The sequence below is a fragment of the Seriola lalandi genome, unplaced genomic scaffold (assembly GCF_002814215.2).
Source record: "Seriola lalandi dorsalis isolate HSWRI2012SDOR001 ecotype SW California unplaced genomic scaffold, Sedor1 jcf7180002054318, whole genome shotgun sequence".
NCBI classification, from domain to species: domain Eukaryota; kingdom Metazoa; phylum Chordata; class Actinopteri; order Carangiformes; family Carangidae; genus Seriola; species Seriola lalandi.
In genome coordinates, this window is record NW_019524871.1 from 24,464 (window position 1) to 52,159 (window position 27,696).

The 27,696-nt window shown below is 38.2% G+C and overlaps 1 protein-coding gene across 9 annotated transcripts; it reads right to left on the reverse strand.

Moving 5' to 3' along the window:
• Window positions 1–6,195: 6,195 nt before the first annotated feature.
• pecam1b (platelet and endothelial cell adhesion molecule 1b) lies at window positions 6,196–27,349 on the reverse strand. 9 transcript variants are annotated; one of them, XM_023406894.2, is made up of 14 exons: window positions 27,191–27,349; window positions 27,046–27,081; window positions 24,787–25,083; window positions 24,105–24,386; window positions 23,736–24,005; window positions 22,817–23,089; window positions 19,751–20,029; window positions 19,011–19,289; window positions 16,634–16,735; window positions 11,780–11,833; window positions 10,714–10,803; window positions 10,122–10,178; window positions 8,784–8,806; window positions 6,196–6,453 (listed from the first exon to the last, which is right to left on the reverse strand). In XM_023406894.2, the coding sequence occupies exons 1-14, from the start codon at window positions 27,231–27,233 to the stop codon at window positions 6,352–6,354; spliced, it is 2,187 nt and encodes a 728-aa protein (XP_023262662.1). In that variant the 5' UTR covers window positions 27,234–27,349; the 3' UTR covers window positions 6,196–6,351. The 9 variants fall into 9 exon arrangements, 7 of the variants coding, with proteins under 7 accessions (XP_023262662.1, XP_023262663.1, XP_023262668.1 ...); XM_023406895.2 differs by lacking the exon at window positions 10,122–10,178; XR_015437283.1 differs by lacking the exons at window positions 6,196–6,453; window positions 10,122–10,178 and adding an exon at window positions 16,490–16,520 and having other exon boundaries at window positions 8,783–8,806.
• Between the last annotated feature and the right edge of the window lie 347 nt (window positions 27,350–27,696).

Genomic DNA, 27,696 nt, shown 5'->3' on the forward strand with positions numbered 1-27,696 from the left:
GCCATAGAATCATATGGAGAACTAATGAGTTAAGTTTGTTTCTGTACAGGTTTTGTGCACAAAGTGTTCAGGTAATGACTGCAGTTCACTGTGGACTGGTGTTTACCTTGCCTTTACTAGAGTCAGTCAATATGTCACAGAGGATAACAGAACTAATGTGTGCTTATGCAGTAATAGTGCTTGTAAACCTTATACTTTGTATATTTCAGCACCTAAATGTCTCAGTTTTCACTTTCTATCCAGCGAGCACAAAAACACATAAGGCCTCGCTCTCCTTGTTAAATACAAATCATACGTGTCATGAATTTGCAGCACGCCTCGGGTTGACAAAGCAGTGAGCAGCGTGAGCCGATTGGCTGCAGCAATTTGACAGTTTGCCACTTTTGCACATGGTGTGGCTTCATCCTGCAATCTGTCACACAAGAGAAAGATAGCCACCTGTCAAAATAAGACTCCTATCACAACACATAATTTTACAAAGTCGTTGATATGATGGAATTAGTAGAATTTGTAAAGTAGCTCTGCTGAATTTTGAAAACAAATTCACAAACTTTTAATGTTCTTTTTACGGCACATACAGCACAATCATAAAACAGCTCTCAAGGTGTGTGATCTACCTTTCATTTCAACTCAGGCATGAAACAGCTAAGTGAAGGGAGAGGCTATCAGTTTATTTTATCAAGGGCAGTTTTTAAATGCAAACACTGTCCCTGCTGACTGCAGTTCTGTAAATTTCAACACCTTTTTTATTATTTGTTTAACTTTTATGTAATCGGGCAGGTCAACAGTGAACAGTTTGCTGTGTATAATGACAGGAGGTGGTAGAAATTCAAAAAAGATTCAAATGATCCGCAAGAAGCTTTTTCATGAGCAGTGTGTGTGTGCGGGGTTTGATGCATGGAGAGGGGAAAGCAAGGTGTTCTGCCTTTCACCGTTTAAGCCAAATGCAACAGGTTCACTAAAGTTCTTCTTAATATTAGTGTTGTGTTTTTACCCTTTAACAAAACTTTTTTCAAATCAGAAGCCTCTAGATTAGAGATGTGCACTGAGTGGACAGTCAGGTAGACAGATCAAATAAAAAGGCTAACATCCTAATGACCTGCGTGAATCTAACACAAGGACATGTAGAGAAACCGGCTCCAACTTTTATGTTGTTTGTGTGAGGTAGTCATGCATAGTCAGTGTAATACCTGCAGTAGATTTGGATCAGCGGTGTGCCAGTTAGGAGAGGCAGCAGGGAACATGGCACATGTGCTGCTGTGCACGGGACCAGCAGGGAAAAAACGTGTTTTAGACACTTTTAAAAGATGCCCATCGAAACAATCAGACATCCGTTTAAATGTACGCTTCATGTAGAATAAACAGTTCTTTCCTTTGGTACTACATTTTTCTCAACCGCTGAACTGCCGTATTCCTACGCACAAGCGCACCTACAGTGCGCACTGTGTGGTCAGCTGAGTGAATCAGAAAGAGCTGGACTTCACTTTGTCTTGATGGGAAGATAAATGTCTCTAATATCTTGTACAGTCAAAGTGTACACAGTGGATGGAAGAGGTAGATCCTTTACCTAAAGCAGCTCTCATTCATGTTTTTATGTGTGAAACAGTCGCTTGTAGTGATAAACCTGTAGAGAATTAACACCCGAATCTGCAGCTCCCCTCAGCTTCATTGAGCTTTATGGTATTTCAGCTTTATACTGTTTGAATTGTGGCCCACAACTCATTGTCACAGCAAGCTGCTGTTACCGGTGAAAAAGCTAGTACACACACCTGCACAACACCAAACAGCAGACAGACACAGGTTAGTCGGAGCATTTAGCAGCTAAACAGACAGATTCTTCCCTGAGAAGTAGGTATACAGTTTATGGTAGAGACCAAACAAACACTAAACTCAGGCCCACAGCTCATCATTAACAAAATCCTGGAAAACTGCAGGGGTACTAATGAGAGTGGATACTTGTTTTTCACAGTGATGTTGTTTAACCCACAGACTTATGGATGGTGGATTAGAAAAAAAGTCAGTATCTGGCGTGACCACCATTTGCCTCATGCAGTACAACACATCCTCTTTGTACAGAGTTCATCATGTTGTAGATTGTGGCTTGTGGCCTTTCGGCCCACTCCTCTTTAAATGCTGTACAAAGGTGCTGGATATTTGCAGGAAGTGGAACATGCTGTCGTACACACAGATCCAGAGCATCTCCAACACGCTCACATGTCTGGTGACTACACAGGTCACGCAAGAACTGGGATGTTTTCAGCTTCCAGGTATTCCAGGTATTGTGTACATCATGCTGCAACATGAGGCAATGGCGGCAGATGAATCACACAACAATAGGCCTCAGGATTTCATCATTCATGTGTGTGTGTGTGTCTTCTAACTTTGTCTTAGACCTTTTATTCTCTCTCTCTCTCTCTTTCTTATATATAGCTAAGGTAGCTAAGGTATTTATTTTATCTAAAGATGTTCAATGAATGGTGAACACAGCTCTGGGGAATCCATAATAATATTAATCAGTTTGATGTTTTTTAGTTTGACTGAACCAGAAGGACGTGAAGAGTTGGCAACGAGCAAATCTAATTGTTCATATGAATGACTGCACCAGGAAGTTGAGTAATAAACAGGATGGATTCAGAGCAGGAGGACAGAATGATAGATGAGCACACAGTGATCAACACAGTGCTGGAGCTCATGTTTTGACCATTTGGATGAAGTCAGGTCATTAAAGCATAATGGGATTTTAATAAGGATGCTGGCAGAGACAGATAGAGACAGACGTTCACCTTTAAATACATTTATTCATAAAAAAGTGCAGTTGCCATGCCAATGCTAGCAGTGCAGGCCCCTGGAGTCCTTGAGGCTACTGGAGAGAGGACATTCAATTACTGGGAACTCTGAATATGATGTGATGAGTTGATAATCAACAATGTGGGAGCTGATGTCACAGCCAAAATTACCAGAATGTTTCATTTATAATGTGCGCCATGTGAAAGGATGTTATTTAAATCTAACTTTGAAACAAACAGTAAAATGTTAAACAGTGTGTCATTACCTGTGGGAAGAGTTGGTTTTAACATGTTGACTTCTCTTCAGCCTGAATCGTTTCCAACACATGTATCAGGCCTCCGACAGCGCGTTTGTATTTTCAACAACACAAGGTTATTATTGATAGATTGTTATTGATAGACACTGTGTTGGCGAGTTTAAGAGGTGCATGTTCTTTCACAAATTAGACATACTTGGAAATGATGTTTTTCAAGAGTGTCCTACAGGTGCAGGGTACTGGTGCGGTGCCATTAGAGAACGACCTACCCGTGACCATGGACATCCTGTAGCCTCTCTTGTAGATCAGTGATGTATATCTTGTGAGCCTGTTCTTCCTCACTTCATGCAAAGCTGTTTGCTCAATGGCCTTGTGTAAGTAACAGTGACACGACAATGTTGGCTTCCTCTAATGGTGCCATGTCACTCTTCTGCAACATTACCACAGAGTTTTCTGTCATGAGGGGCCATTATGTAAAATTATATTATGAACTGTATGTAATCAAATTAATGTTTATAGCTTCCCATGCTGCAAGTCCAATATAATAATGTAGTATTTGCACATAGCCTGATCTTAAACACTATATTCAGGTATGAAAAAAACAATAGACATAGTACATATTATCACCTTATAAAGTTGTTCTCGCGAACTTGTCAGCAAACAGTTTCCGATTTACAGATCCTGCAGAGACAGAGAGTTCAGAAATGTTTTTGGGCACCTGATCCTAACATCTGTGTATTTAGATGCTAAAGGCACTTCCTGAGAAGGAAGTGGAATTATCAGCGCTGCCTGCCATAGATTGATGAGAACAGAGTTGTGGGCCAGAAAACCAAAACAGTGAGTTCAAAGATGCTAAAAGGCTCTGTAGACAAGATATAAACTGTAATGTCAGGCAATACATTTCTGTGGGTTTGACATTATGAGTGATCCATTTCACATTAGTGTTGATGAAAAAAATTGAATGGAGTAACTTTAATGGACCACCCGTTCTAAAAAACACATATCCTGTAGAAAGTCGGTACCCAGAGGTTAGAGTATATTATCATGAAATATAAAATCAGTCTAACTGGCCAATGTGCATTTTTGGCTTTGATGACTGTCTGTTTATTTGACCAGTAAAATTAATATTACTGATAATAACACTAAATGACAAAGAAAGTCATATCAAGTACTAAAAAACCAAGCTCCCAATGCAGCTGCACTGAAAAACATACAAATGATAAAAAGTACTGCAGTTTCTTAGCGATAGCAGCACTGAATATGATTGACATACAGACTGCCAATAATAAAAGAATGTAAACTCTTCACTCTTATTCAAGGATGAGCTGCATCTAAAAGCCACACAAAAACTTCAGACAAAGAAATGTAAGAAATGTGATGGGTCATCATTAAAGTTTGAATGAATGATTAATGACACAGAATGGATAACATTCAAATAAGCTATTCAAAAAACATCAATGAATACACTCATTGCGTACTTTTCAATGTTGAGTTCATGTAATTGTATCACAACATCCTAGTGAACTAAAATGTTCTGCCACAAGATGGATCCATGGGCCAACAACACGAAAACTGTGAAGTTGGGGAAAGAATAATCATTTACTGTATATTATTGGTGCAATGGTGCACTCTAGTGGTAAATACTAGGAAAGCCTGAATACACACACTACATTAACTGAAACACTTAACCTTCACTGGTGAGTGTTAAATAAAAAAACACTTAATTCGATTTCATTTCGATTTCATTCGATATCATAGTTAAATTGCAGAGACGTTTTTCTTTTTTTTTTAATCAATTACTAGATTCAACAACACAACAACTATTTCTCTCCAACATCTGTCACATCTGGGTGTACAGGATGTACCATGATTCAGCTGCTCAGCTATATCTGAGCAGCTCCTTTGTCAACAGGCTGGTAATTCTTTCCATGTGATTCAAAGTGGGGTGTGCGTCTAAACCAGACACCGATCACAATGAAAACTGTGTGTGTGTGTGTGTGTGTGTGTGTGTGTTATATTGCATCGTGGAAGATAAAACATCTAATGAGTTGATTATGAATCATTTTGCCATGAAGTAATGTAATTTACTCTTTGAACCATTTTCCCTCGTCTCTATGTGAGACCATCTCCTTCCTCCACATGATCATATACGATTATACACTGATGTTTGGACATTCTCACCATACGCATATAAATTAGTTTTACATAAATAATGACTTTAGTAGCATGTAAGTTTATCAAAACAACATACTTATTAAAATTCTTTAGATTTATATGATTCTGTTATTAATTTCTTATTAATTCTAAACATACACGTCTATCTTCTATATTTACATATATAATATCAACATATATTGACCGTCTTAAGCATACATACATAAACACAAGTTTGTTTCATCTAGACATATATATATATATAAATATATATATATATATATACATACTGTAATATATATAATGTAATAATATAAAATAAATATATGATATATATATATGAATCTGTTCCAATTCATAACAGGTTGCATATGTAATTCTAACATACATACGCTGTATATACATATGTACATATATTTCATTTATTGAAATTCAATACATGTACATATACACATTAGTGCATGGGTGTGCATAAATATGTACTGTCTGTAATATTTCATAGTACTGTGGTATATATAACCTCAGGAAATAGAATCAGCCCTGTGGTGCAGTGTAATTCAGACCATGCAGTGTGGTGCAATAGAATGACCACAATGGGACTGGTGGTGAAACTTGTAAAAACTAGTTCACTCACTTGAGTGAACCTGCACACTCCACAGGCATTGGTATCATTTATATTTACGTATTTTTACCTGATACTAATTTAGTTTTACTTGTTCGGTTATTACTCAATGTGTGGCCCACATGTTCTCTGTGAGAATTGTATAACAGTTTCAGTGTGTTTGCAATATGTACCAACACAAATGGAAAATAAAGTCACTTGAACTTGAGTTGAGAAAGAAGCACTTGTGTTACTGTGAAGAACTGACATTCAAAGCAGGTGTTCCAGATGTCAGTAATAGCTGAGTTATTTCTGCTTATCAGACGACCCACCATCGTATCATTTGTGTTTGACCAGTTATCAGTTGGAATTAGAAAAACACCAGCAAACAACACAGTGAGGATATGTGAGGTGCCTTTATTAGGATAAGAATATTTACAGCAAACTTAGCAGTCAGTTATTTGAATGATTGAGAACTGATATACAAAGAATTGGAAGAGATGACAAAGCGTGGATAGAAGATGGCAGTGGGGAGGTAGTGGTGAGCTAATCACTAATCCACTGGCACCGGCAGGTCCTGATAGTTGTTGCCCTCTAGAAGGTGGTGACTGACCTCAGGTCGTTCACCGTTGAGCTCAGCGTATTCTACTGAACCCTGCTGACACAGAGAGCAGAGCCATTAAACTCTGTCACAGCTGATTCATTTATGATTCTTCAAGACTGGCACACAACACAAAGCAGTTAACACTAAAGCACACACCAGTGCTGTTACTAAGTACTAGGACGATATTTAAACATAAATAAGTGAATAAATAAGATAAGAATAAGGCTTAAAATGTAACAAGAGCCTTATTTTCTGATTGGTGATCGATAGATAGATAGATAAATAGACAGATAGATAGATAGATAGATAGATAGATAGATAGATAGATAGATAGATAGATAGATAGATAGATAGATAGATACTTTATTTATCCCCTAGGGGGAATTCATGTGTATTATTGGTAATATGTAACCAACACAATTGCCCCTGCATCAGTTGAAATCTGATTTTAAGTTGTGGTGTCATCCATCTACTAAGTTATAATCCACATTACTATATACACTGTTGCCCATAAAGTTGGAATAACTTTGTTTTCAGACACAATCCTCTGTTTATTCCTATTTAAATGCATCAGTAATCACTTTGGAAGAGATTGACTACTAAAGTTTTGAGATGATATACACTTTATCTGTCAAGAATAAATCACATTGTCACAATCATTTCATCAAAAGATGTAAAAAATATTTTATTCCAACTTTATGAGCAACAGTGTATATAGTGGTGCAATACCTAATGACACACTTGTGGAGAATGCTCTGTTTTCCTATAACACAAATTGCAAATTGTCTGAACATCCGTTTCTTGAGGAGCAGACAAACCATAATAAGGCTACTGTCAAACCCTCCTCCATAATCTGTCATCAAGGCTGGTGAAAGAATCAACCATGTTTAGATCATGATGTCACATCCTTAGCTTTTTTTTTTTTTTTTTTTCAAACTCCTCTCTTTAGCTGCCTGGAACACCATGTAGGGACAAACAGTGCAGTTGGGAGGGGTGGTGATTAAGGCCTGCTGGGGGACAGTATGCTGACTGAGATGGGCTTGGAGGTAATTTGACTGGGCCACAGCGCTGATCTGACTGGGTGATAGGGAAGGAAGCCCTGGCCCAAATGCCTTTGTTCTTGTCCGGAAACTTTGACGGCAGTTTCCTTTTGCTCTGTATTATTGGAACACAGAAGTTGAGTGTGACCAGGAGACAACCAGTGCAGGGACATGAGGATAGTTTTAGTAATTCAGAATACAAAAAACATACATGACATTATTGTATAAAATTATAAAATTATGATTGTTATTGTCCTATTACTATAGGAAGTAAAAGTTTATGACTGTTTGATATCAACTTCAATCAACACAAAAAATCAGTCTGGTTAAAAGGCTTCTTACATTATGTACTTTTCCCTTTAAATATGACACAGAGGTCAAATTACAAATGAAAGTTGTTACTATGTAAAGTGTAAAGATTTAACTAGAGAATCAATTCCTGTAGCATTGATGCATTGATATGTAGCATTTTTCATGACTATAGGAATAAGAAAACACACTAATCTAAGTGTACTGGCCAAGTTGTAGTTGTAATGGTAGTGAACAGATGCTTTAAAAGACTTCAACATTAGGCTTTAATGCATCACAGTATACTAATAAATGTACATGCCATTATAATGAGCTTTGAGAGATAATGAGATTCACAGTTTCTCAGTGTGCACTAAATTAAAAATTTTTGTGATTTCAATGGTGTTTGTCGTATATACAGGTGCTAAGTTATTAATACAATGGAACTGAATGAGCCTTCATGCACTGTAATACATTATACTGTATGACCTATAAATGTCATTATACGGAACTGAAGGTTTGAACTTTATACAGGTGCAGTCACAACCGAATGGGCCTCCATAGACCTAAATGCAATATATAACTCGTAATGATGCACTGTTTGTGCTATGTACAATGGCTGTCATATAAAATACAATAGATGTCATTTAATTATTCAAAGAGTTAGTCATGAGAAAAAGTCACAGCAACATCAACAAAAAAATTGAGCACATTTTGACATGAATTGTTTTGGTTGCATTAAACTGTATGAGAGGATGCAAATCAAAACCTTGTTGGGGGATCAAATTAAATATGCCAACTTATGATGAAAATGCAGAAAACTGTATATAATCATGCATATACAGTATATTTTACATATACTGTATATGCATGAGTTTTTTTTATATACAGTATATTTTACATATACTGTATATATATATAGAGTGTATGAATGATATATGTACAGTAAACAGTTTTCAAGATACAGCCAAGCCAAAACGGCACAGAAGTATAATGATAATAATAGTAAAGAGCAGGAAGAACATGAGTGTGATTATGCAGTTAATTACTCACATAGTCATGATGACCAGCAGCACCTGAAGGAAAAAGCATCACAAATTACATGTGTGTTGGCTGGGTTTGTACTACGATGACTCACTGGCTGACCTAAGAGTTATTCATTATATATTATATTCATTGGCCTGTGTTTCAGCCATAGACTACATGGCTTCAGACAATAAGTTCAGTCCCTGTCATTTATCATCAATATTCCCTCTCACTCTTGAACCCAGGATTCTTTTCTCACTGTTGAACAGGAAACTTTAGGACTCTGATGTACTGCTTGTTAGACATGTCCAGCGTCTGGCTGCTGTTCTAATAACAGGAAGTTCTTTGCTGCAGTAACAGGATATGGTCACTGTTCTGTAGCTGGCCTGGGTAAACTGTCTTTCCATTTGTAATACATGTTACATTTCCAACTCATCTTGGCAATGATATTTGATTAGATCAAGAAGTGTCTCTATACGATCAGGTTGCAGTGAAAGTATTTAAAGCTGCATTAACTAAACTTTTTGCAACTTGGGGGCAGTGCAGCGAGCTGAAAACACAGCAGTGATATATTATCATCTTATGGAGTTGACATGTTGGCAAACAGTTCCCTACTCATGCAACAGACACAGAGCGACATTGTTGCTGACCACCTAAAAAAATCGAATTTTCACTCTCCTTTAAAGTTTGTTTTGGTTGCACCCTACAATTATGGAAAATACCTGACCAGCTGCTAAATGCTCCATTATGTGGACAGGTAGTGTACGGTAAGGTTATCAGTGGTAAACAGCTGCCTGATGTGGCTAGAAACAATGAGCTGAAAGATGCTAAGATGTTTGCAGAGCTAAAGGGAAGAGCAAAGTTGGGTGATAATTCACTTCAGGCTTTTTTTTTGTTTTCCCTGAGATCTGTCGAAACTGTTGAATCATGTAAACCAGGGCTCAAAAGATCACTATTTGCTGCAGCTTACCAATATATTACATAGTAACATCTTTTTTATCTTTAAACCATGTTTGCATTTATCTTTTATCATTGTAGCACTTTTTTAAAATGGTATCCTAGGTTTCTTACCTGATTTTCTGCAATCTTGATATGACGTATTTATATGACTTTATGCCATTTTTTAAAATTTTAAATTCTATTTTAATGTCATCTCTATGTTGTATTATTAATGTGTTTCAATGCCTCTGTAAAGCACTTTTGCACAACTGCACAATTGCCTTGTGTCTGAATGGTGCTATATAAATGAACTGGCCTTGCCTTGTCATTACGAACAATCTCTTTTGAAATGTAGTTTACATGTAGTCTTTCAATCCATTGTTAATATAAAAATATTCACCGGTGCAGCTTTAATATTAAACTCACCATGTGGAGGGTTTTTGAGCTCGCTGTACACTGTGTCTGTGCCTTTTCTCAGTGGGACTGTTAACGTAAAAAGCAACACATTAGCCTGCTTGAACATCAAAAGGCAAAATTTAGTAGATACTGTCTGTTTTTGATGTGTCATGAAGAAAAACCTAAAAATAGGCGGTTTGTGTCACATTCTGTAACTATGATCGCTGGCCGGTTGGGACCTTGAGCACACGACGATAAAGAAGAGGGGGCCAGTACCAGCCTGGCAGTTAGTTCAACCCTTCCTGTTTATAAGATCTACAGTGGATTTGGAAATCCCAGCAGTTATCCCTACAGTTACAACAACGTGGAGATGTATTAATTATGGGTAATTAGGCCCCTCCCAGGAAGTGCTGGACTGTCTTATCAACTATATAGGAATGTGGACAACGCAGAGATAAATGGTTTTAGTGTGGTGGTTTGAAATAGAGGGAGAGAATAAGCAGAATGGTTGAAAAATAGAGGGAAAAAAAGTCATCATTGGGTTTGGAGCGTGTGAAACTGAATAGGCAGAAAAAAGATAGTCAACACATTTTGTTTGTGTGTCTGAGTGTAAATTGTTCACCTCTGACAGCATCTGCTGGCTGGGGATGCACCACCTCTGTGTACTCCACATCAGGCTCGCTGGACACCACACTGCTCACCTCGTCATTGGCTGCATCGAGTACATGATCAAAATTCCTTGTGAAACACACTAAACCCGCTGCATGACTTCATATTAAGTTCTTTGGAAATATAGGTCAGAGAAAAACAATCCCATCTCAGGGTCCACTTGCTTGCCTTTTCTGGAGCTTTCAACCATATGTGCTACAGATTGTTTTGTCAAACTCCAATTTTCATGATCAAGAATGAACCTTTACACTTAACTTTTAAAACAACATGGATGAGAAGTCCTAAAAGTGCTATGGATGATATAAATACAGTTGCTGAGCTTGTATGCCAACAGAGCAATCTCGATGACAAGCGAATAAACTATTCACTGTTGAGCAGGACATTTTAAAGTGCTGATAAGAGCTGTTTGTTGAACCTTAAGTTGGGATTGTTTTGTGAAAATACTGTTTTTCTTTTCTGTACTTTCTTTATCCAAGATTTTTAAAAGGTTTTAATTTTAGCTGTGCTTTAAGGTACTTTACCACTTTGGGAACTTCTTACACTTTAAGCTGGACTATGTTACTACTGAGAGAAGCCTAAAGATGTTCTTTAATTAAATTGTTTTATCTTATAATAATCATAAAACACTTTTTATCCCTCCCCTTCCCCTCTTCAAAATCATACATAAGGAGTGCTATATGACTCAGGATGATTTAACAAATGCATGCAATTACTGCAGGATGTATCATGAATTCCTGTTGATCACAATGACAAATGATCAAGTCACCATGACTTCATGTGATAAGTTCACACAAAAAGAAATAGCTTCATATTTTTATGAGAATAGACCCAGTGGTATTTAACATTTATACAACAACTTTATTTTATTTTTTTTAATTATTTTTGTAGCAAAGCAGAGAAGATACATTAAAACCAAAATCATCTCGCAGGTACCGATTTATAAATGTTAGCCATGTCAAATACACTTACAAGGGACTGTAAGACATTTTCAGTGAAACTGTATCACAAGCACTGCTCACCTGCTTCAGGTGGTCGCTCACTCCACACACTGACTGCAGCTCGGACCCCCCTCACTGTAAGACACAGAAAGACAGACATCAGGTCATAAGACCAAAGCAAGACTTGAATTAAGGTCTAAAAAAATCTGCACCGATACAGATCAGAATAAAGACATATATACCTCAAAGGAGCTATTTGTAAGTTTGGCTGTTGTTACACAGCTAGCATTAGCATTAACAGCTGTTTACTCACCAGTCTAGAAGAAACGTTGCAAGTTCAGCATCAAGCTTCATTCCTTTACTTGCCAAGAGTTGTCTCCACCGGTGGAAAGCAACTTCAATGTTAACTCTTGTTTTGCTTCTATTTCTATCACTTCTTTTCTTCTACAGAAATTAGCATGCTAACCAGCTAGCCCTGGTCCGGCCGGATTGTCTAACCACACTAAGTCCCCATAGAGTCCAGTCTGTCCTGAGGGAGTATGCTAGAGTCTGCATTATAACCTCATGCTTATAAATGCAATCATAGCTAAAGCTCTTGTCACGACTGGTAAACAGCTGTTAACACTAACGTTGGCTATGTAGCAACAGCATAACAAATAGCTCCTTTAATTTAAGTAATTAACAATAAAATAATGACAATTATAGAGCTACAGGTATTAATATCACTTTACATTTACATGTTTGGATAATTCTTTAAGAAATTGTTTCACTTTTTGGCAAATATACTTATTTGCATCCTTGCTGAGGATCAGATGAGAGGAACAATACCAGTCTTAAATCTGTCTGCTAAATATGAAGCTATACAACTAGCCACTGGTTAGCTTAGCCTAGCATACAGACTGGTACAGGGGAAAGCTAGCCTAGCTCTGTCTACCAACCAGCACCTCTAAATTGTGCCAAATACCATGTTATAACTTGTTTGTTAAATTAATACAGAAACTGAACTGAAAAAATGACAGACTTGCTACTTTTGGACAGAGTTAGGCTAACAGTTTTCCCCTTCTGGTCTTTATGCTAAGCTAAACTAAGCTAACAATTTCATGCTAAACAGTTTGACTCGAGAGTGGTATCAATATTCGCATCTAACTCTCAGCAAGAGAGTGAGTAAGCTTTTTTCCCAAAATCTTGAACTATTTTTACATGAACAAAGGTCAGATATCAAGACTATATTCTGTTGTAAAAGCAAAGGAAAGATGAGAGACACTTTTTGTGTGATATCTCTAGGCTTCCAGGCTTTGTTATAAAACCAGTAACAAAGGAACACATTTTCAAGTCTTCATCTGGTACACACAGAAATCTTCCACTGCCTTGTGCACAATAGGTTGTTAATTCAGCAACGGCTACACAATAAGTTCTGGCAAAAACAACTTCCCAGTTGGTAATGTAATCTTACACACATCTCAACTAACGCTCATATGATTAATTTCCTCCACCTGCTGCATGCATTCAAACTTGTTTGGCCTGAAACAAAATAAGCTCCACCCTCCCCAACACCACCAGTTTTATCACTGACCCCCTCAGCCTGCTCTGTGCCAACAGAGGAAGTTTCTTGCAGACTCCATTGTTTCAGGTTTTCAAGCAAGTCTCTGTTGTGCATTCCTTTTTAAGGAAATGAATCAACTTCATATTATGTTGGTATTCTTGTCTTGAACCTGCAGTGAGGGTTGGTTGCACCATTCAAAACAAAATAGAACATTTAATGCATGATAATATCAAACACGTTCTTGGACTTAGCATGTTTTTGCATTAGAATAGTTTTTACTACATATGAATTTAGAATAGCATGCAGAAGCTGTAGCAAAATGAATGGTAGTGACACACTTCTAAATAAAACCAACATCTTTATTCTACAAGCGTCTCTTCCAGTCAGTCAAGGGATCAACCAAAAATATATACACACATTTCCTGTGATGGTGATAAAATGTATACAAATTAATCTGTCACCAAGCTTCTTTATACATGCACATTAGACAAATAGAGCAGTTGCAACAAAAAATGGCATGCAATCACAGACACAGGTGACAAAGACAGTAATGTTAATTGTAAAATCAAAGGCCATCTAGATTGCAGGAGGAGGGGAGAGGGAGCAGCGGGTCCTGGTTTATATCTCATCATAAAAGTGCCCCTCCTTTTCACTGAGAAAACTCATCACCAAATCCTTCAACACTGGGCTGTACACTGTTTTCTTTACATTTTTGTCTTCAAAGTCTTTTCTTAGAACTTCTTTTTCTTTGCTCTTGAAAGTTTTTTTTTTAAATTATTGAATTCAAGTCCCTCCCACTGCAGGGCATCTCTAAACTGTGGCTGGGGTACTGTAGCTGCTCCTTTTGCTGATGTCAGTGGGAAGCGACGCCACGCTATCTCGTGTCCCATTGGTCACTCTCCCCTCCATGCCATCATAGAGTGGCGCTGCGCCTGGAAGAAGATGATAATGGGCGCTCTAAGCGGTTTGCAACAATTGACAATCAATGCCATGTACTATGATACTAAAGCATCTTGTACCTTGGAGAGTTTACTTTCTACAGCAACTGTATTCTAAAAAAAATCCATCCTACTGTTCCTACCGCTGCAATACATAGACACAAACACAATGTACATGCAAAAAAGTCAGAGACAAAGACAGTATGGTCACACATACACACACTGTGCATGCATGTAAACTTGAAGAGGATATCTACAGCATCGTGGACAGTTACATAAACAAAGAGAGCCCGGTCACCACCACATGACCTCTTCATGCATATTAGAACATAGATGATGGGATAGAGAACATATACTGTGGATACAATAGGAAACATGCAATGACTGTTGAGGCATGGGAAATGACTAATGGTTGTTAATATAATGACGAGGACAGTAGTACACTAGAGAAAAGTAAAACCAAGCTACCTGTTGCTGTTTTAAAAAACCTCTGTGTCATGGCACTGTTACAAGAGCCATCGATGGCTTTCTGAGAAATGGTGAAAATAAGGTCAGCTGGGACAGCAGTGGAGTCAAGTAATACGCTACTAAATGCCATAATGCAACCAACTGCTACTTTTCTTGGCGCAATACTACCACTCGTAGATTAATTAAATAGCATGGTGGGAACGTACCCCATGTGCACAACATACAAACAAAAAAGTGATTCAATCATCAATACACTGCTCCATAGTGCCACAAGTGGTTAAAAACTCAACATGGTACCTTTAAAGTTTGGGAATTTTTATGCTTTTTTGGTTTCCTTTCCTTTTGTTTTTTACTTTTATTCTGCCAAAAACGCTTTTTTTGTACTGCACAACAGACTTCTACCTTTGTGTGTACATACTGTATATTTAATGTACAGTTAGAGTAACTCTACTTTAACACCAAAATACAATCCTACACACTACTGTACAGCATATAACAATAACTACAACAATTAACTTAGCTCTACTAATGTGCAGTATATTACTGGGTGCTAGCACTGTAGCGCGATAAGAGATAACAGTCTTACTTTTATCTGCTATCTACTGAATCCCCTCTTGGGATTAAAGTGTTCTGTTGTAGCGGACTCTATGTATATAATTTACCATAATTAGTAGTTTGTTGTGCTGTATGTTCTCTGCATAAGGTTATTCTGCGTTCTCCCTGGTGTTTGGTCCGTCAATAGGGTGACACGGTCACTTTAAGAAAGAAGGCCGTTCCAGGTGAAGTACTCTACTTTTTTTGTGGTTTGGGGGCAATTCCATGTTTTTATGTCTTTTGATATGTTAATAAAAAGATGCACACATTCATGCAGCAAACGAAAGATATTATCCGTCACTATTTTCCTGCAATTTCTACACTGGTGTTCCCCTTTGTCTGCTGGAGGTGTCCAGAGACATCTCTTCAGGGAAATGGCAACCAACGCAATTTGTTTTAAGAGGAATTCTGGGAGTTTTCTGTCTCACCCTGGTTTGCCCAGACACAAGGACAATTCATCTTGTGGGAGATTAATGCGAATGACACAAATTACTACCGTGTTACTTTCTAATCTTAAGGAATAGTTTGACATTTTGGGAAATACGCTTATTTGCTTTCTAGCTGAATGTTACATGAGGAGATCAATATTACTCTCACAAAAATGAAGCTAGGTGTCAGGAGAGGGTTATTTTAGCTTAGCCTAGATTGGAAACAGGGGTGACCAGCTAGCCTGGGTCTGTCCAAAGGTAACAAAATTAACCTACCACCACCTGTTGTGACATGTTATGTGTCATTTGTTTAATCTGTACACAGGCTAAAGTATAAAATGTCTGTTTTACAGATTACAGAGGTGACTATTTTTGGCCGCGACCTGGAGTCTTTTCATCACTGTGAGGTTGCCAGGCAACTAGTTTTTGAATGAGATGTTTCAACAGCCTGTTCTCAAATTGTCAGTGTCATTAACAAACCACAAACTATGAGTCTTCTCCTATCTCAAGCAAGTTTCAAGTTTACAAAAGCTGATCTTAATATCATGCTAATATTCAAGTAGTTACTGCCTGGAAGGTGAGAATTCAGTCTAAAAACTTCTAAAAAAAGGTTGTAGTAATATGAAATCTCTGTGCTTTTTACAGTGCAAACATGCAAAATGATCAGGATGATTCTTTAAAGGCCATAAATAACAGAGATATAACGCTATCATAGACCACCAGCCATCCAAGCCAGCTAATAAAAGTAGATCTACACTGTCACTAACTTCTGCAGTACTTCTGTCACATTCAGAGGAAGCAAGTAATCGAGCCAACTCACACTGACAATTCAGCGGCTCCTTCTCTTTTACCTACAATTAGAGAGGAGAGATGAGAGGAGCAGGAAGATGTAGGCAGAAGAAGGTTTTCATACATATTTAGACATAAGAGGCCTGAGTTGCTGGAGGACTATAGGTCTCTCTACCTCTCTTGGATTTGAAGTACAGCACACACACCACCGCCAGCACCGACACCACTAGTAGACAAACCCCCCCGATCACTGCTTTCTTCCACAACGCCAGGTGTACTGTAGAGGCAGAAACACAGAGACAAAGAAGAGAGGGAAAGTCAGCGACACAACAGAAACACAACGGGAAACAAGAAAAGAATAAAATGGGACATGATGACAGAGGTTGTTCAAAACAGAGAGGCAGAGAAGCAGACCTAAAAAAAGACTAAAAATATAGAAAAAAGAGGTCAAAATAGCATACAAGCAACAACTTTCTTTTTTGCTGCGTATTTGTTAGAAACCTGAATTTTTAACCTTGCTAGAGCAGTATGAACCCTTAACTTTTAATCCAGTGCCGTCATCCAGTCACCCAGTTTTTTATTTGTCCAACCTTTTGATTCATTTAATAATAATGACATTCTCATCAGCCTCAGATGTACTTTGTGTTTAATGCTAATTAGCAAATCTTAAATGCTAACACACTAAACTACGATGGTGAACATGCTACACATTATGCCTGTTAAGCAGGTTAGCATTTTCGTTGTGTGCATGTTAGCACGCTCAAGTTAGCATTTAGCTTACAGGAGCCTCACAGAGCCGTTAGTGTGGCTGTAGACTCTTGTTTATCTTATTATGCCTCCACGCCGCTGACAGCCAGAGCTGGAGGCATATTGTTGTGTAACCTCACAAAACACGGTTTTGTCCTTGTGAACGCAATATCTCTGTAATGCCTCTAAGGAACTTCTTCAGATTTGGTATAAATGTTCACTTGGACTCAAGGATGAACTGATTAGATTTTGGCGGCTGATGACTCTGGATAGGGATGTAACCTGAAAATAGTCTGAGTGGTGGAGGCATACAACCATGAGCCAGTAATTCTGGTTTTAATTTATATTTTAAATTATCAAAATATAAAATTCATGAATTTCCCCTAGGGGATAAATAAAGTATCTATCAATCAATCAATCAATCAATCAATCAATCAATCAATCAATCAATCAATCAATCAATCAATCTATCTATCTATCTATCTATCTATCTATCTATCTATCTATCTATTTCGCAAGTCCCTTGACTTTACCGAAATGCAACCCCAGATAACTTGAATACTCCTTGTCCTTATTGTAATCTTTAAATTTTTAAGGACAAACAGTGGAGTGCCAACTTTGTTCAGACTGGTTGTAAAGCAAAATCTAGAAGCAGCACAGTGCATATAAACTCAATAGAAGATGGCAGACGGACTGAGGCAAAGATGTGTCCATATGAGTTGAAAATATTTTAGCTTCTATCCCAAGGCTGTAGGGCTGTGATTTGTGAAAAGACACAAAGGCTGCGGTCAAAAAGTCTTTTTTGCTTAGGAAGGTTCCTCACTGAGTGAAGTGACCTGGAAGTATCTAAGCAGCAGCCATGATAAAGAATGAGAAGGAAAGGAGCTTCAGTGCTTCCTATCTTATCTCCTTTTGCAAAGGAAACACTGTACTTTCCTTTATGAAAGGCAAGGAGAAAATGCCGTCCCACAATTCCTTGAAGCACCGATATTTAAAATGATATAGAATTGTAGTTTTACAACGGCAGACAAACATAAATGACACGATCCAAAACTTATGGAAATCCATAGACATAGATTTCTTTGCTTTCAAATCCACTTAGCAGTCAACATGAAGAACAAGCATATCATCTTTATCATCATCATAACAATCTATAGATAAATGTCATTTCACTGCACTAAAAATACATTTTCTCTACTTCACAAATGTATAAAAAAGTCAAAACTCTTTATAGCCTACTTATGTCTGAATATAATTCAGTCTGATTCCTACTCGCTTATTTTTATTGAATTATTATTATAACAGCTCAACTTCCTCTACTTGAATATTTATTTCATGTTGTCTTATTTCAACATTTCAGTTTCTTTTTGTTTTGTGTTTGTGGTTACAAAAGGAGTATTTATCGTGCATGTGTTATAAATAAAGTTGGTTAAAAAAAAAGAAAAGAAAAAGCTTAGGGTAATGCAGTCAGGTAGTCTCTGCACTGCCTAAGTCCTTCTCAATTCTCCTTCACATCCTTCCTTGACTTCATGATGTTTTCCATCAAGGTAAAGGAGAAATGGTTAATAAAGGATATTACTTGACCTTTTTGATCGTAGCCAAAGAAAAAGGAGAAAAGTTTTGAGATCACACTGATAAACACAGCTTGTGCTTGTTGTTAGCTAAATGTAGCTAAGATCTGGGCAGCTGATGTACTGGCTGCGCAGGGAAAAGTCTTTTGCATACTTGAGGTCAGGATCAATCACAGAACAACGGGTCTGGAGCAGGCGGGGTTTCTACTGAGCATAAATACTCATCAGTCTTACCCTCTATGGCGATCTTCTCACTGACGACGAGGTTGTTGGCGGGGTTGATGGCTTCGCAGTAGTATTTGCCACTGTGCTCTTTGGACAAATTGGGGACCCGGAAGTTTGTGTTATTCTGTTGAGAGGTGTTGGTGAACAGCGGTGCTTTGGTGCCAACGCGGTACAACTTAAAGGTGACTGGTGGGGTGCCTTTAGTACCACAAATCAGGTAGAGATCCTCTCCCTCAGAGACTTTTGATGGGTTGGGGATGATGGTCAGAGTCAGGTCGCTCAAAGGCTCTAAGAGGAAAACACGGAGGAGAGATAAGATCACTCCACACTGTTTTTTATGGTGTCCTTAAAACATAACCTAATCAGACACCCTCACCACATTTATGATTTCTGTAGAATTTCGGGAAAGTGTTTTGGATGAATTAAATTACACAATAAAATATTGTGTATAAAGGTCAGGAATGAACTTGGATTTTAATGAATTCAACTTTTAAGCCAAAATGGGGGAGAGGTTTGTTCAGGTGATCAGAAAAAAGTCAATTTGATCATTAACAGCTCTATAACAACTAAAAACCAGACCTTAAGATGAGATTTTCTTTTTTAGGTGTCTGTAGTGGCTCACACCCTTTTATAAAGCTGATATGGCTCTGCCATGGCTCATCAAGACTTTTTACATGTGGTAATCTATTGATTGATGAGGATTTATTGAACCATATAAAACATTTAAACATATTTGTCTGAATATTTACCTACAACCGCAGCGTTGAGTCTTCCACTGAGCTCGCCTTTCTTGTGATTATTCTCAGCCTCACACATGAACTTGTTTAACTCCTCTGGCTTGACGATGGTGACTTTGAAGAGAGCTTTCTGATTGGGATCCTTGACAGTGGTTATGTTCAGCACTTCGTAACCCTTTATCAAGGTGTAGTTGATCGGCAAGCTGCCAGTTTCTGAGTGACAGTGGATGTGGATGGGTTGTCCTAGGATCGCTTTGCCATACACTGAGATCTTTGGAATGGACACAGAAACTAAAGAGAAGAAACAGAAAGAGAAAACACATTGAGCCCCTGTGGACAAATCATATCACTCAAAAACAAAAGCTCTGTTCAGACATGGAGGATACGACCTTGCTAAACTCATGCTTTTGTTGAGGTATATTTTAAGTATATTTTACAGTATGCCCACGCACTACTTTATTCAGATACCATTACAGATAGAAAAGAAAAGAGACACAATGCTTACACAATACTTGGAGAACAGTGGTGAGTTGAAAAGTATAGTGATGTAAAGGAAAAATATTGTTTTCTGTTTACCGCTTTACAATTTTAAAAAGGGGAAGGTTTAAAAATAAAAGGTTATACGGTGATAATAATGTCATATAATACAACTATTAAGTTAAATGGTTAGAATATAAATATGACATTACATCAAGCGAAGACCTTATCTTCAAACCAACAATATTCCATCTCTATAGACAGACACTTTGCAGCCTGTGCATACAACTGAGTATCACAATTATACAAGCACTTCTCTACATTCTTACTGGAATTAACTGGAAAAAGGACAAAACTCAGATAATTAAACAAAAATGACCAACAATAAATAAAAAGAATGGGGGTCCATGATCAGCACTGTCAAGCTGTATTAAAGTTCCCATATTTTACACTTATCTGGTGTTTTGATTTCCATAAGAAGATATTTGTAGTTTTAAGCACCAAAAACCATCTCAGTGTAATTTTACATCTCCTCTCTCAGGCTTCTCTCCCGAGCTCCAGCAACAACAGGTCTGTTTTTTGAGTGATCATTTACAAATACAGCAGATTTCAGGTAAACACTCAGAAACCAAATCCTGCAAGGTTGGATGGTGGGTCCAGGTGGGCGGGGCTTGGGGCATAGCTGAGATAAGTGACTGTTTTGTTGTGACATCACAAAGTTACAGAAGTCCTGACGGCTGGTTTTAAGGCTCAGTTTCTGAATACAGGCTGTGTGCATTTCTCTGTGGACTGAGTGCTTTGATACTTTTACATTATTAATATAGAACCTAGACCCGCTTTATAATAAAAACAGGCATCATCTACCTTTATATAGTATGGGATCCTTAAGCTACATAAATCAAACTGGCTGCCACTTCCTACCAACTAGTACAGTAAGTTACAACATTGAGTTTGTTGTTGTTCTCACCGGTCTGACCGTCATTCTGTGAGCAGTGCACTTCATGTAGTCTCCACCCTCTGCCCTAGGTTCAACTTCTCTGCTTGGTAATTCTCAATACAAAATATAATAAATCCACTCAGCCTCTCTGTTTGTAAGTATAAATAATAATAATACTAAAAATATATAACCAGTTTCTCTGTTTATGGATAATAATAATGATAATAATAAATAATAATAAAATATAACCAGTCCAGTCTGCCAGAAGAAGCTCTGAAGTTAAAGTAGAAGTTACAGCTCAAGGATCCACTGTGAGCATTTAACATTTATCCAGACCCAGCATGCACCTATCTGTCATGCACACACATAGTGTGTGTGTTTGATTTGGGTCATAATTGCCACGTGGTCACCAGTGTCCCCATCCTTAATTTTCTTGCATTGCTGTGCATTTTCTGTATTGTTAATAAACTGCTAGGCCTGGAGCTCTGTCAACAGCTTCTTCTCTGCTGCAGTGCTCATACTCATTCGTGCTCAGTCTCACATGTTTACTCTGTAGAAATGTGACTTTGTACAAGTACAACAAAGTACAATGCTTGAGATAAAAATAAACAAGTAAGAGTAAAATTATAGATTTTTAAAAATCTATGAACTCAAAACTCAAAAAACTTAAAAGTACACAAAAAAATGATTTTGTTATAGTAACCTTTGCCAACAGTTGCCTACTTACACATCCAGTTTGTGCGGAGCAACATAAGCTTTCAACGTAGCTGCTTTATTTTGGGATTTAATTACCATTTAGTCACATGTTATTTTTAATCTTCTTGGATATTTCGTCATACATCCATGGGATTAATAAAAACGGAAAAAAAGAGACGGTCTTAACAATGATGTGGTTGCAAGACGGTTTTTTTCTGTTTTATAGACTGATCTGACATGAGAAGAGTCTCAGAAATCTCAGCAATTTATGACCATCTCTTTTGCATGTTTCATGGTTTATTGATTTTATTAGTGATTTTATTCATTCTGTGCATAAGAGATGATAATTTAATGCTAACCCTTAAAATTGCTCACTATTACGTGAACAAGACATAGATTTGTTCCTTCTTGTGTATATTTCTTACTCTGGGAAAAATATTTCTCTGCTTAAAAGATCAATCCTGCTCTGGTACCTGCGTGCTGAATGTGGAGCAGGCAAGCTTATTTTAGCATTAGCATTAGCATTAGCCTAATCCTCTTTAAAACTGTGATTTGTCATTTTTTATGGAATAAAAAATGAGATATAATTATGAATAAATCTTAGTGGTTCTTGTAACTCACTTAGTTTTTTAAAAAAACTTTGGAGAGTACCAAGCCAGCTGTTACGAGACTTTATGCTAAGCTAATCTAGCCACGCCCTGGTTCTAGTTTAATATTTAGCCGGCACACATGAGAATGGCATCAAGCTTCTCATCAATCTTTTAGCAACATGGCATATTTCCCAAAATGTTGAAGCCTTTATGTTAATCTGCCCAAGAAAGATTGCCATTGTGACTTTTATGTGAAGACACAGGTGTATTCAGACATGAGGCCGACATGTAAAATGTATGACATAGTTATGTAATGAGGTACCTAGTAAGTCCGCTCTTAATCTGTGTATTAACATTTACATCTGAAAGAGGGCTCACCTTTAGGGCGTACAGTCAGGGTGTCACTGTGTTTCACGATGCCCTTGGCTCGAGCTACACAGGTATAGTTGAAATCATTCAGCAGAGCCCTGCCAGAAAATACTCCAGGGCCGATGGGGCTCAGTGGGCTGTTGGGCGGCTCAAGAGTGTAAGTCAGCTCTTCCCTATTAAGTCTTTCAGAGGCATAGCTTCCACTTTTGCAGGTTAGTTTCATATTTTCCCTTTGAAAGATTTCAGCAGGAGAGATGGTGAGAGTAGGTGCTGAGAATAGCTCTGTGGATAGATTTTAAAAAAAAAACAAAAAAAAAAACATAAAGACGACAAGTCATCATCTGCACCAATATCACTTAATAGTGTAAATGCTGATTGAAGATTGTCATAATAATAAATTCAAATTGAATAAATAATATTTGTTAATGAAATAACTCAAATGGAATGTATGTGTGTGTGTGTGTGTGGAGCAATCAAGAGGACTATGTGGCTAGTTAGCTTCATTATGTTAATCAGCTCATACTCTGTACTGTATACTGCTGCAGCACCACAGTACACACTCTTGAAGCAGGAGCTAAAGCATTTAACTGGCAAGCCAGTGCTTGAAAACAAGTCAGCTAGCTTTGTATGAAATGAGCCACTGAGAGATAAATATGTGAATTATATTAAAAAAAGAAAAGCAAAAGCTTTTTCTTTTTTTTTTTTAAGCAACTGAATTCTTTTTACACTTAATTTTCATTATTGAACCAACAATATTAGGCTATTTATAGGAGTTATGTTTTTGACTTTTACTATATTTTGCTCCATAGATGTGGTCTCCCTATAAGAATAGAGTTAACGCCTAAAATCGTCAACATTTTTAAGATGAAAACCATAAACATTCCACAAACAAGTGAACACGCAGGCCATCTTTCCTCTGTTCACTCACCAGTCACTGAAATTGTCTTTGTGATGACTTTGAATACTTTTTTAATCTCTTGTCTGCACTCAAATTCTCCGGGGTCCTTTGCCAGTGCGACCACGCTGTGGTTGACTTTGGTTTCGCCACTGCTAAGAAGCTTGGTCCCATGGCTCAGATAGAGGTGGACTTCTTCAGAGCTGTCCAGACGGTTTCTGGTGGTGCACAAGATGTTGAGATGGTCTCCTTCATAGATATTGGACTGAGGGAAAATCTCTAAAACTGGTGTGGTGAAAAGCTCTAAGGAGACAAAATCAGTGAAGGAAAAGCCCTGAGATTGGTCCAATTCTTTGAAAAGTAGAAATAGTAGTAGTATTATTATTTTAAAACACTACTTGCCTTTGACTGAAACATCGACATGGTTGCTTTCTTTAGACTTGAAGGAGTCTGGCATTATGATCACAGCATAGGCACAATGAATTTTTTGGATGCCAACTTTGCTGAAGGTAAACTTGGCTTCAAACTGGTTGGAGCTGCCCTCACCCTCCCGGATTTCTTTGGAGTCCTGGTAGAACCGGAAGAAAATGGAGCCTGTCTCGCCGGGCGCTGTACACGTGGCGATTACCTCCTCCTCTTCATTGACCACCTCCTTGTTAAATCGGAGAACTGGTTTTGACAGGCCTGGAAACCCAATATTTAAGACATGCTCAAATTTATTCTGATACAGCTGGAAAAAAACTAAGTTGGCAGAAGATGGCACTGAAACAATTATCACGTTAAAGAAGTTCTCCATCTTGCTGTTGCACCCAACGTCATTCCAGTCATATAAAATTTAAAATAATTTCTGGATCATGCAGATGTGAGATTTAGAATCATGACTGTATGCTATTAATTACAGTAATTTCGCTAAAAACCCCCAGATCTTATCAAAAATGTGTAACGCATTTTAAAGACTGTTCTAGTACTTTTGAAATAAAAATTACTTCCAATTGTAGCCTATTAACCTCATCCTCATTCAAAGTCACCTGAACATCTCAAATCATGCAGCTAATACCATGTCCATTAAAAAAAACCAACTAACCTTCTACTGTGAGTTTTTTAGGCTCGCTGGTCATCTCCTTGCCCATGATGTTGATCTTGCACTTATATTTCCCAGTGCTGGAGACTCTGGCATCGGGCAGCAGGTACAGCAGATCCTCCGATGTGCTGGTGTTCTTGGTGTAGACCTTGTTGCTGCCCTTGTATATAGTGTACTCACGCCTCAGCGCCTCTTCCCCCGAGCTGCTGACCATGGCCTTACATCTCAAAGTCACGTTGGTGCCCCGAGTCACATCAGGACTGGGCTCAATGGACAGGGTGGTGTTTCTTATCGTGAATGCTAGGGAGTGAATCAAAAAAAAAGATTAGACTTAGATACAAGACTAGGTCAAAGAATTTGCTCTCTGCCTAGTGTCAGCCACTTTCAACTTAAGCAAGTTTTTCCACTGTTTATTTTGTATTTGCTGAAACTTTCACTGTGGTTCTGGAGTCCTTTTCTTGACATCTCTATGGAGTCTATTTCTATGTTCATCTGGATCCCCTGTGAAGTCAGACATTTGAAACATCTGCCTTATACATACATGTATAAGGTGATTACTATAATTCTGAATAAATCAAGAGTCCAGATGTTAATATTCACAAGGACTGAACTTCTGCAGAATTTCTGAGGCATATTTGAAACGACCAACACTGGAATTTCAACAGTTGCCATAAAATTGAATGTAAGCTTAGCACTCAGGAAGCTAATGCATTGCAATGGAGTGTCATCATACTGTTGTCAGCATCCTCTCTGCACGTGACACTCATACAAGAAACAATGCTTGTATTGTTCTTTCATTTCTGGATCCTCATGAGTCACTCATTTTCTTCTCCTGAATAAACATTTTCAGTCTAATCATGGTTATTAATCATTTTCTTTCAGGATGTTTTTTTTAATTCTCAGCCTCATTGTCTCTGGAATGAATACAGCGCTTTGATAATCACCTGAACTGAGCCCAAAATGAGGCTCACAAGCACTAAGAGGTGAAATCTAATGAATGATTCACAGGAAATATTTGTTCATGAATAAAAGTGACTGTCCAAGACTAAAGAACCAACATTTGTCTTTTAGGATAACCTTTGCTTTTCTGCAAGAAGTCTGGTCCTCAGTATCACGTGCATCCAGAGAGTAAGGCACATTTAAGTGACATTTAAGTGCCATCAGTTTAGTTTTCCGCAGTGTAACCAGAGGACAGAAAGCATCTGCACACGTACGTCAAGCCTCCCCGACACATCACCCATATGGTCGAGTACGAGAGACAACAGGCTGCTGTTGTGACTCAGAGTGGGTTGTTGTGAGGAAGTAAACAAACCTGGAGAAAGGCAGGGAAAGCACTTTGTTAGACAAACGGGCCACACAGGGGACCTGGCAGGCTGGTGATGAGAGAAATCAGGCGTGCAGGGCAGAGATTTGCTACAGGCTCTTGATACAATGTGTGGGTCATGGTGGGTACATGTTGAGTTAAGTACAATTTTGATTTCCTTTTTTACTTGAGTATTTACATTTTATGCTACTTTTTATTTTTACTCCACAAAATTTCTGATAGCTATGATTACTATTCAAATAAAGGTTTTACATTAAAAAACTTATTTATGAAATGCAGTCTATTATTACAGATTAAAACAGTTGTTCCTGTGAAACTGTGTGTATCCACCAAAGAGGCATTTCCCATCTATACTACTTTACTTAGATGGTTACAACAGTTAAAGGTCCAAAGAGGTAATATGAGCCCATATCTCATTAAATAAACACAGGTTAAAGAAACAATCAGGACCCCTGAGGGACAAAGATGATCGACGAGATAGGAAAAAAAAAGCCATAAAAAGAAGGTTTGAGGCTCCAGCCTGCACCTGATAAGTTGGCCCCAACTCACACTCTTCATTACAGCTGATCCGGACTGACTCATGCCTTCCATCACCAACAGGGAGGCGTGTGACACTTCCTGCCACAACTTTTCCACTGTATCAGACACCAGTGGTGAGAAAGTTCTGATAACAAACAGGACTGTGTCAATTTACTGACCATATATCTCTGTCTTTTAGTGGCCGACAGACAGCGAATTGAAAAATCTCCAAACTCAAAGCCCAAGAACTTTGCTCATATGAAAAGTAAAATAATGATGCTCCGTAAACACTGGCTCTCCTGCATCCAATGACAGTCCCGTGGAAGATATTCAATCAACTGTCACTACGCAAATCTAAGTTCATTGTAGAGATGAATGTATTACTGATATATGTACACTGCAGAAAACATTCTACTTACATTGCTGTGCATCCACCACGATCCCTGGATGGAAGTCTTGGAACAAGATAAGAAAGCACCAGGTTAGAGACAAATCTACTCATCTCCCAAAATGAAGAAATCCACAGAGTTCCTGCAGAAGAAGGTAAAAGGTCAGAAGTCTTACAGCGCGACAGGAGCAAGGAAGTGAGCAGTAGTAGGAGGCCCATCCTGTCTGAGGAACACTGGGGCTCCTGATGCTGCTGGCTGTCCTAGAGGTGAACTGACTTGTGACTAATCTGGATGAAGCAGATGGATGGATGTGTTGGGCGGGGACAGACACTGAGGTGGTGCTCTACCTCAGCCACTCAGTGGTCAGCCAGCGGTGGTTATCACCCCGAGCAGCCGTCGGCTTGGCTTAATTTGCCAGGAAGTGAGTGTTGTTTCCTCAGGATGTTCATGCCGCCCGGCTCTTTGCCGTTGTGGAATGTTCTCCTCTCTTCCCTGTGTGTATGTGTGTGTGTGGAAGTCACAATAATACTGTACTGCTCAGGGTGCAGTAGTCAGGCCTTTCACCTCTGATCTTGGTTAGTAGCAGTGAGCAGGTAGAGAAAAGAACAAGACAAGGACAACAAAACATTCTCCGTGCAAAGCACATTTCCTGAAGTGAAGATCATGGTTCAGTTCAACTGT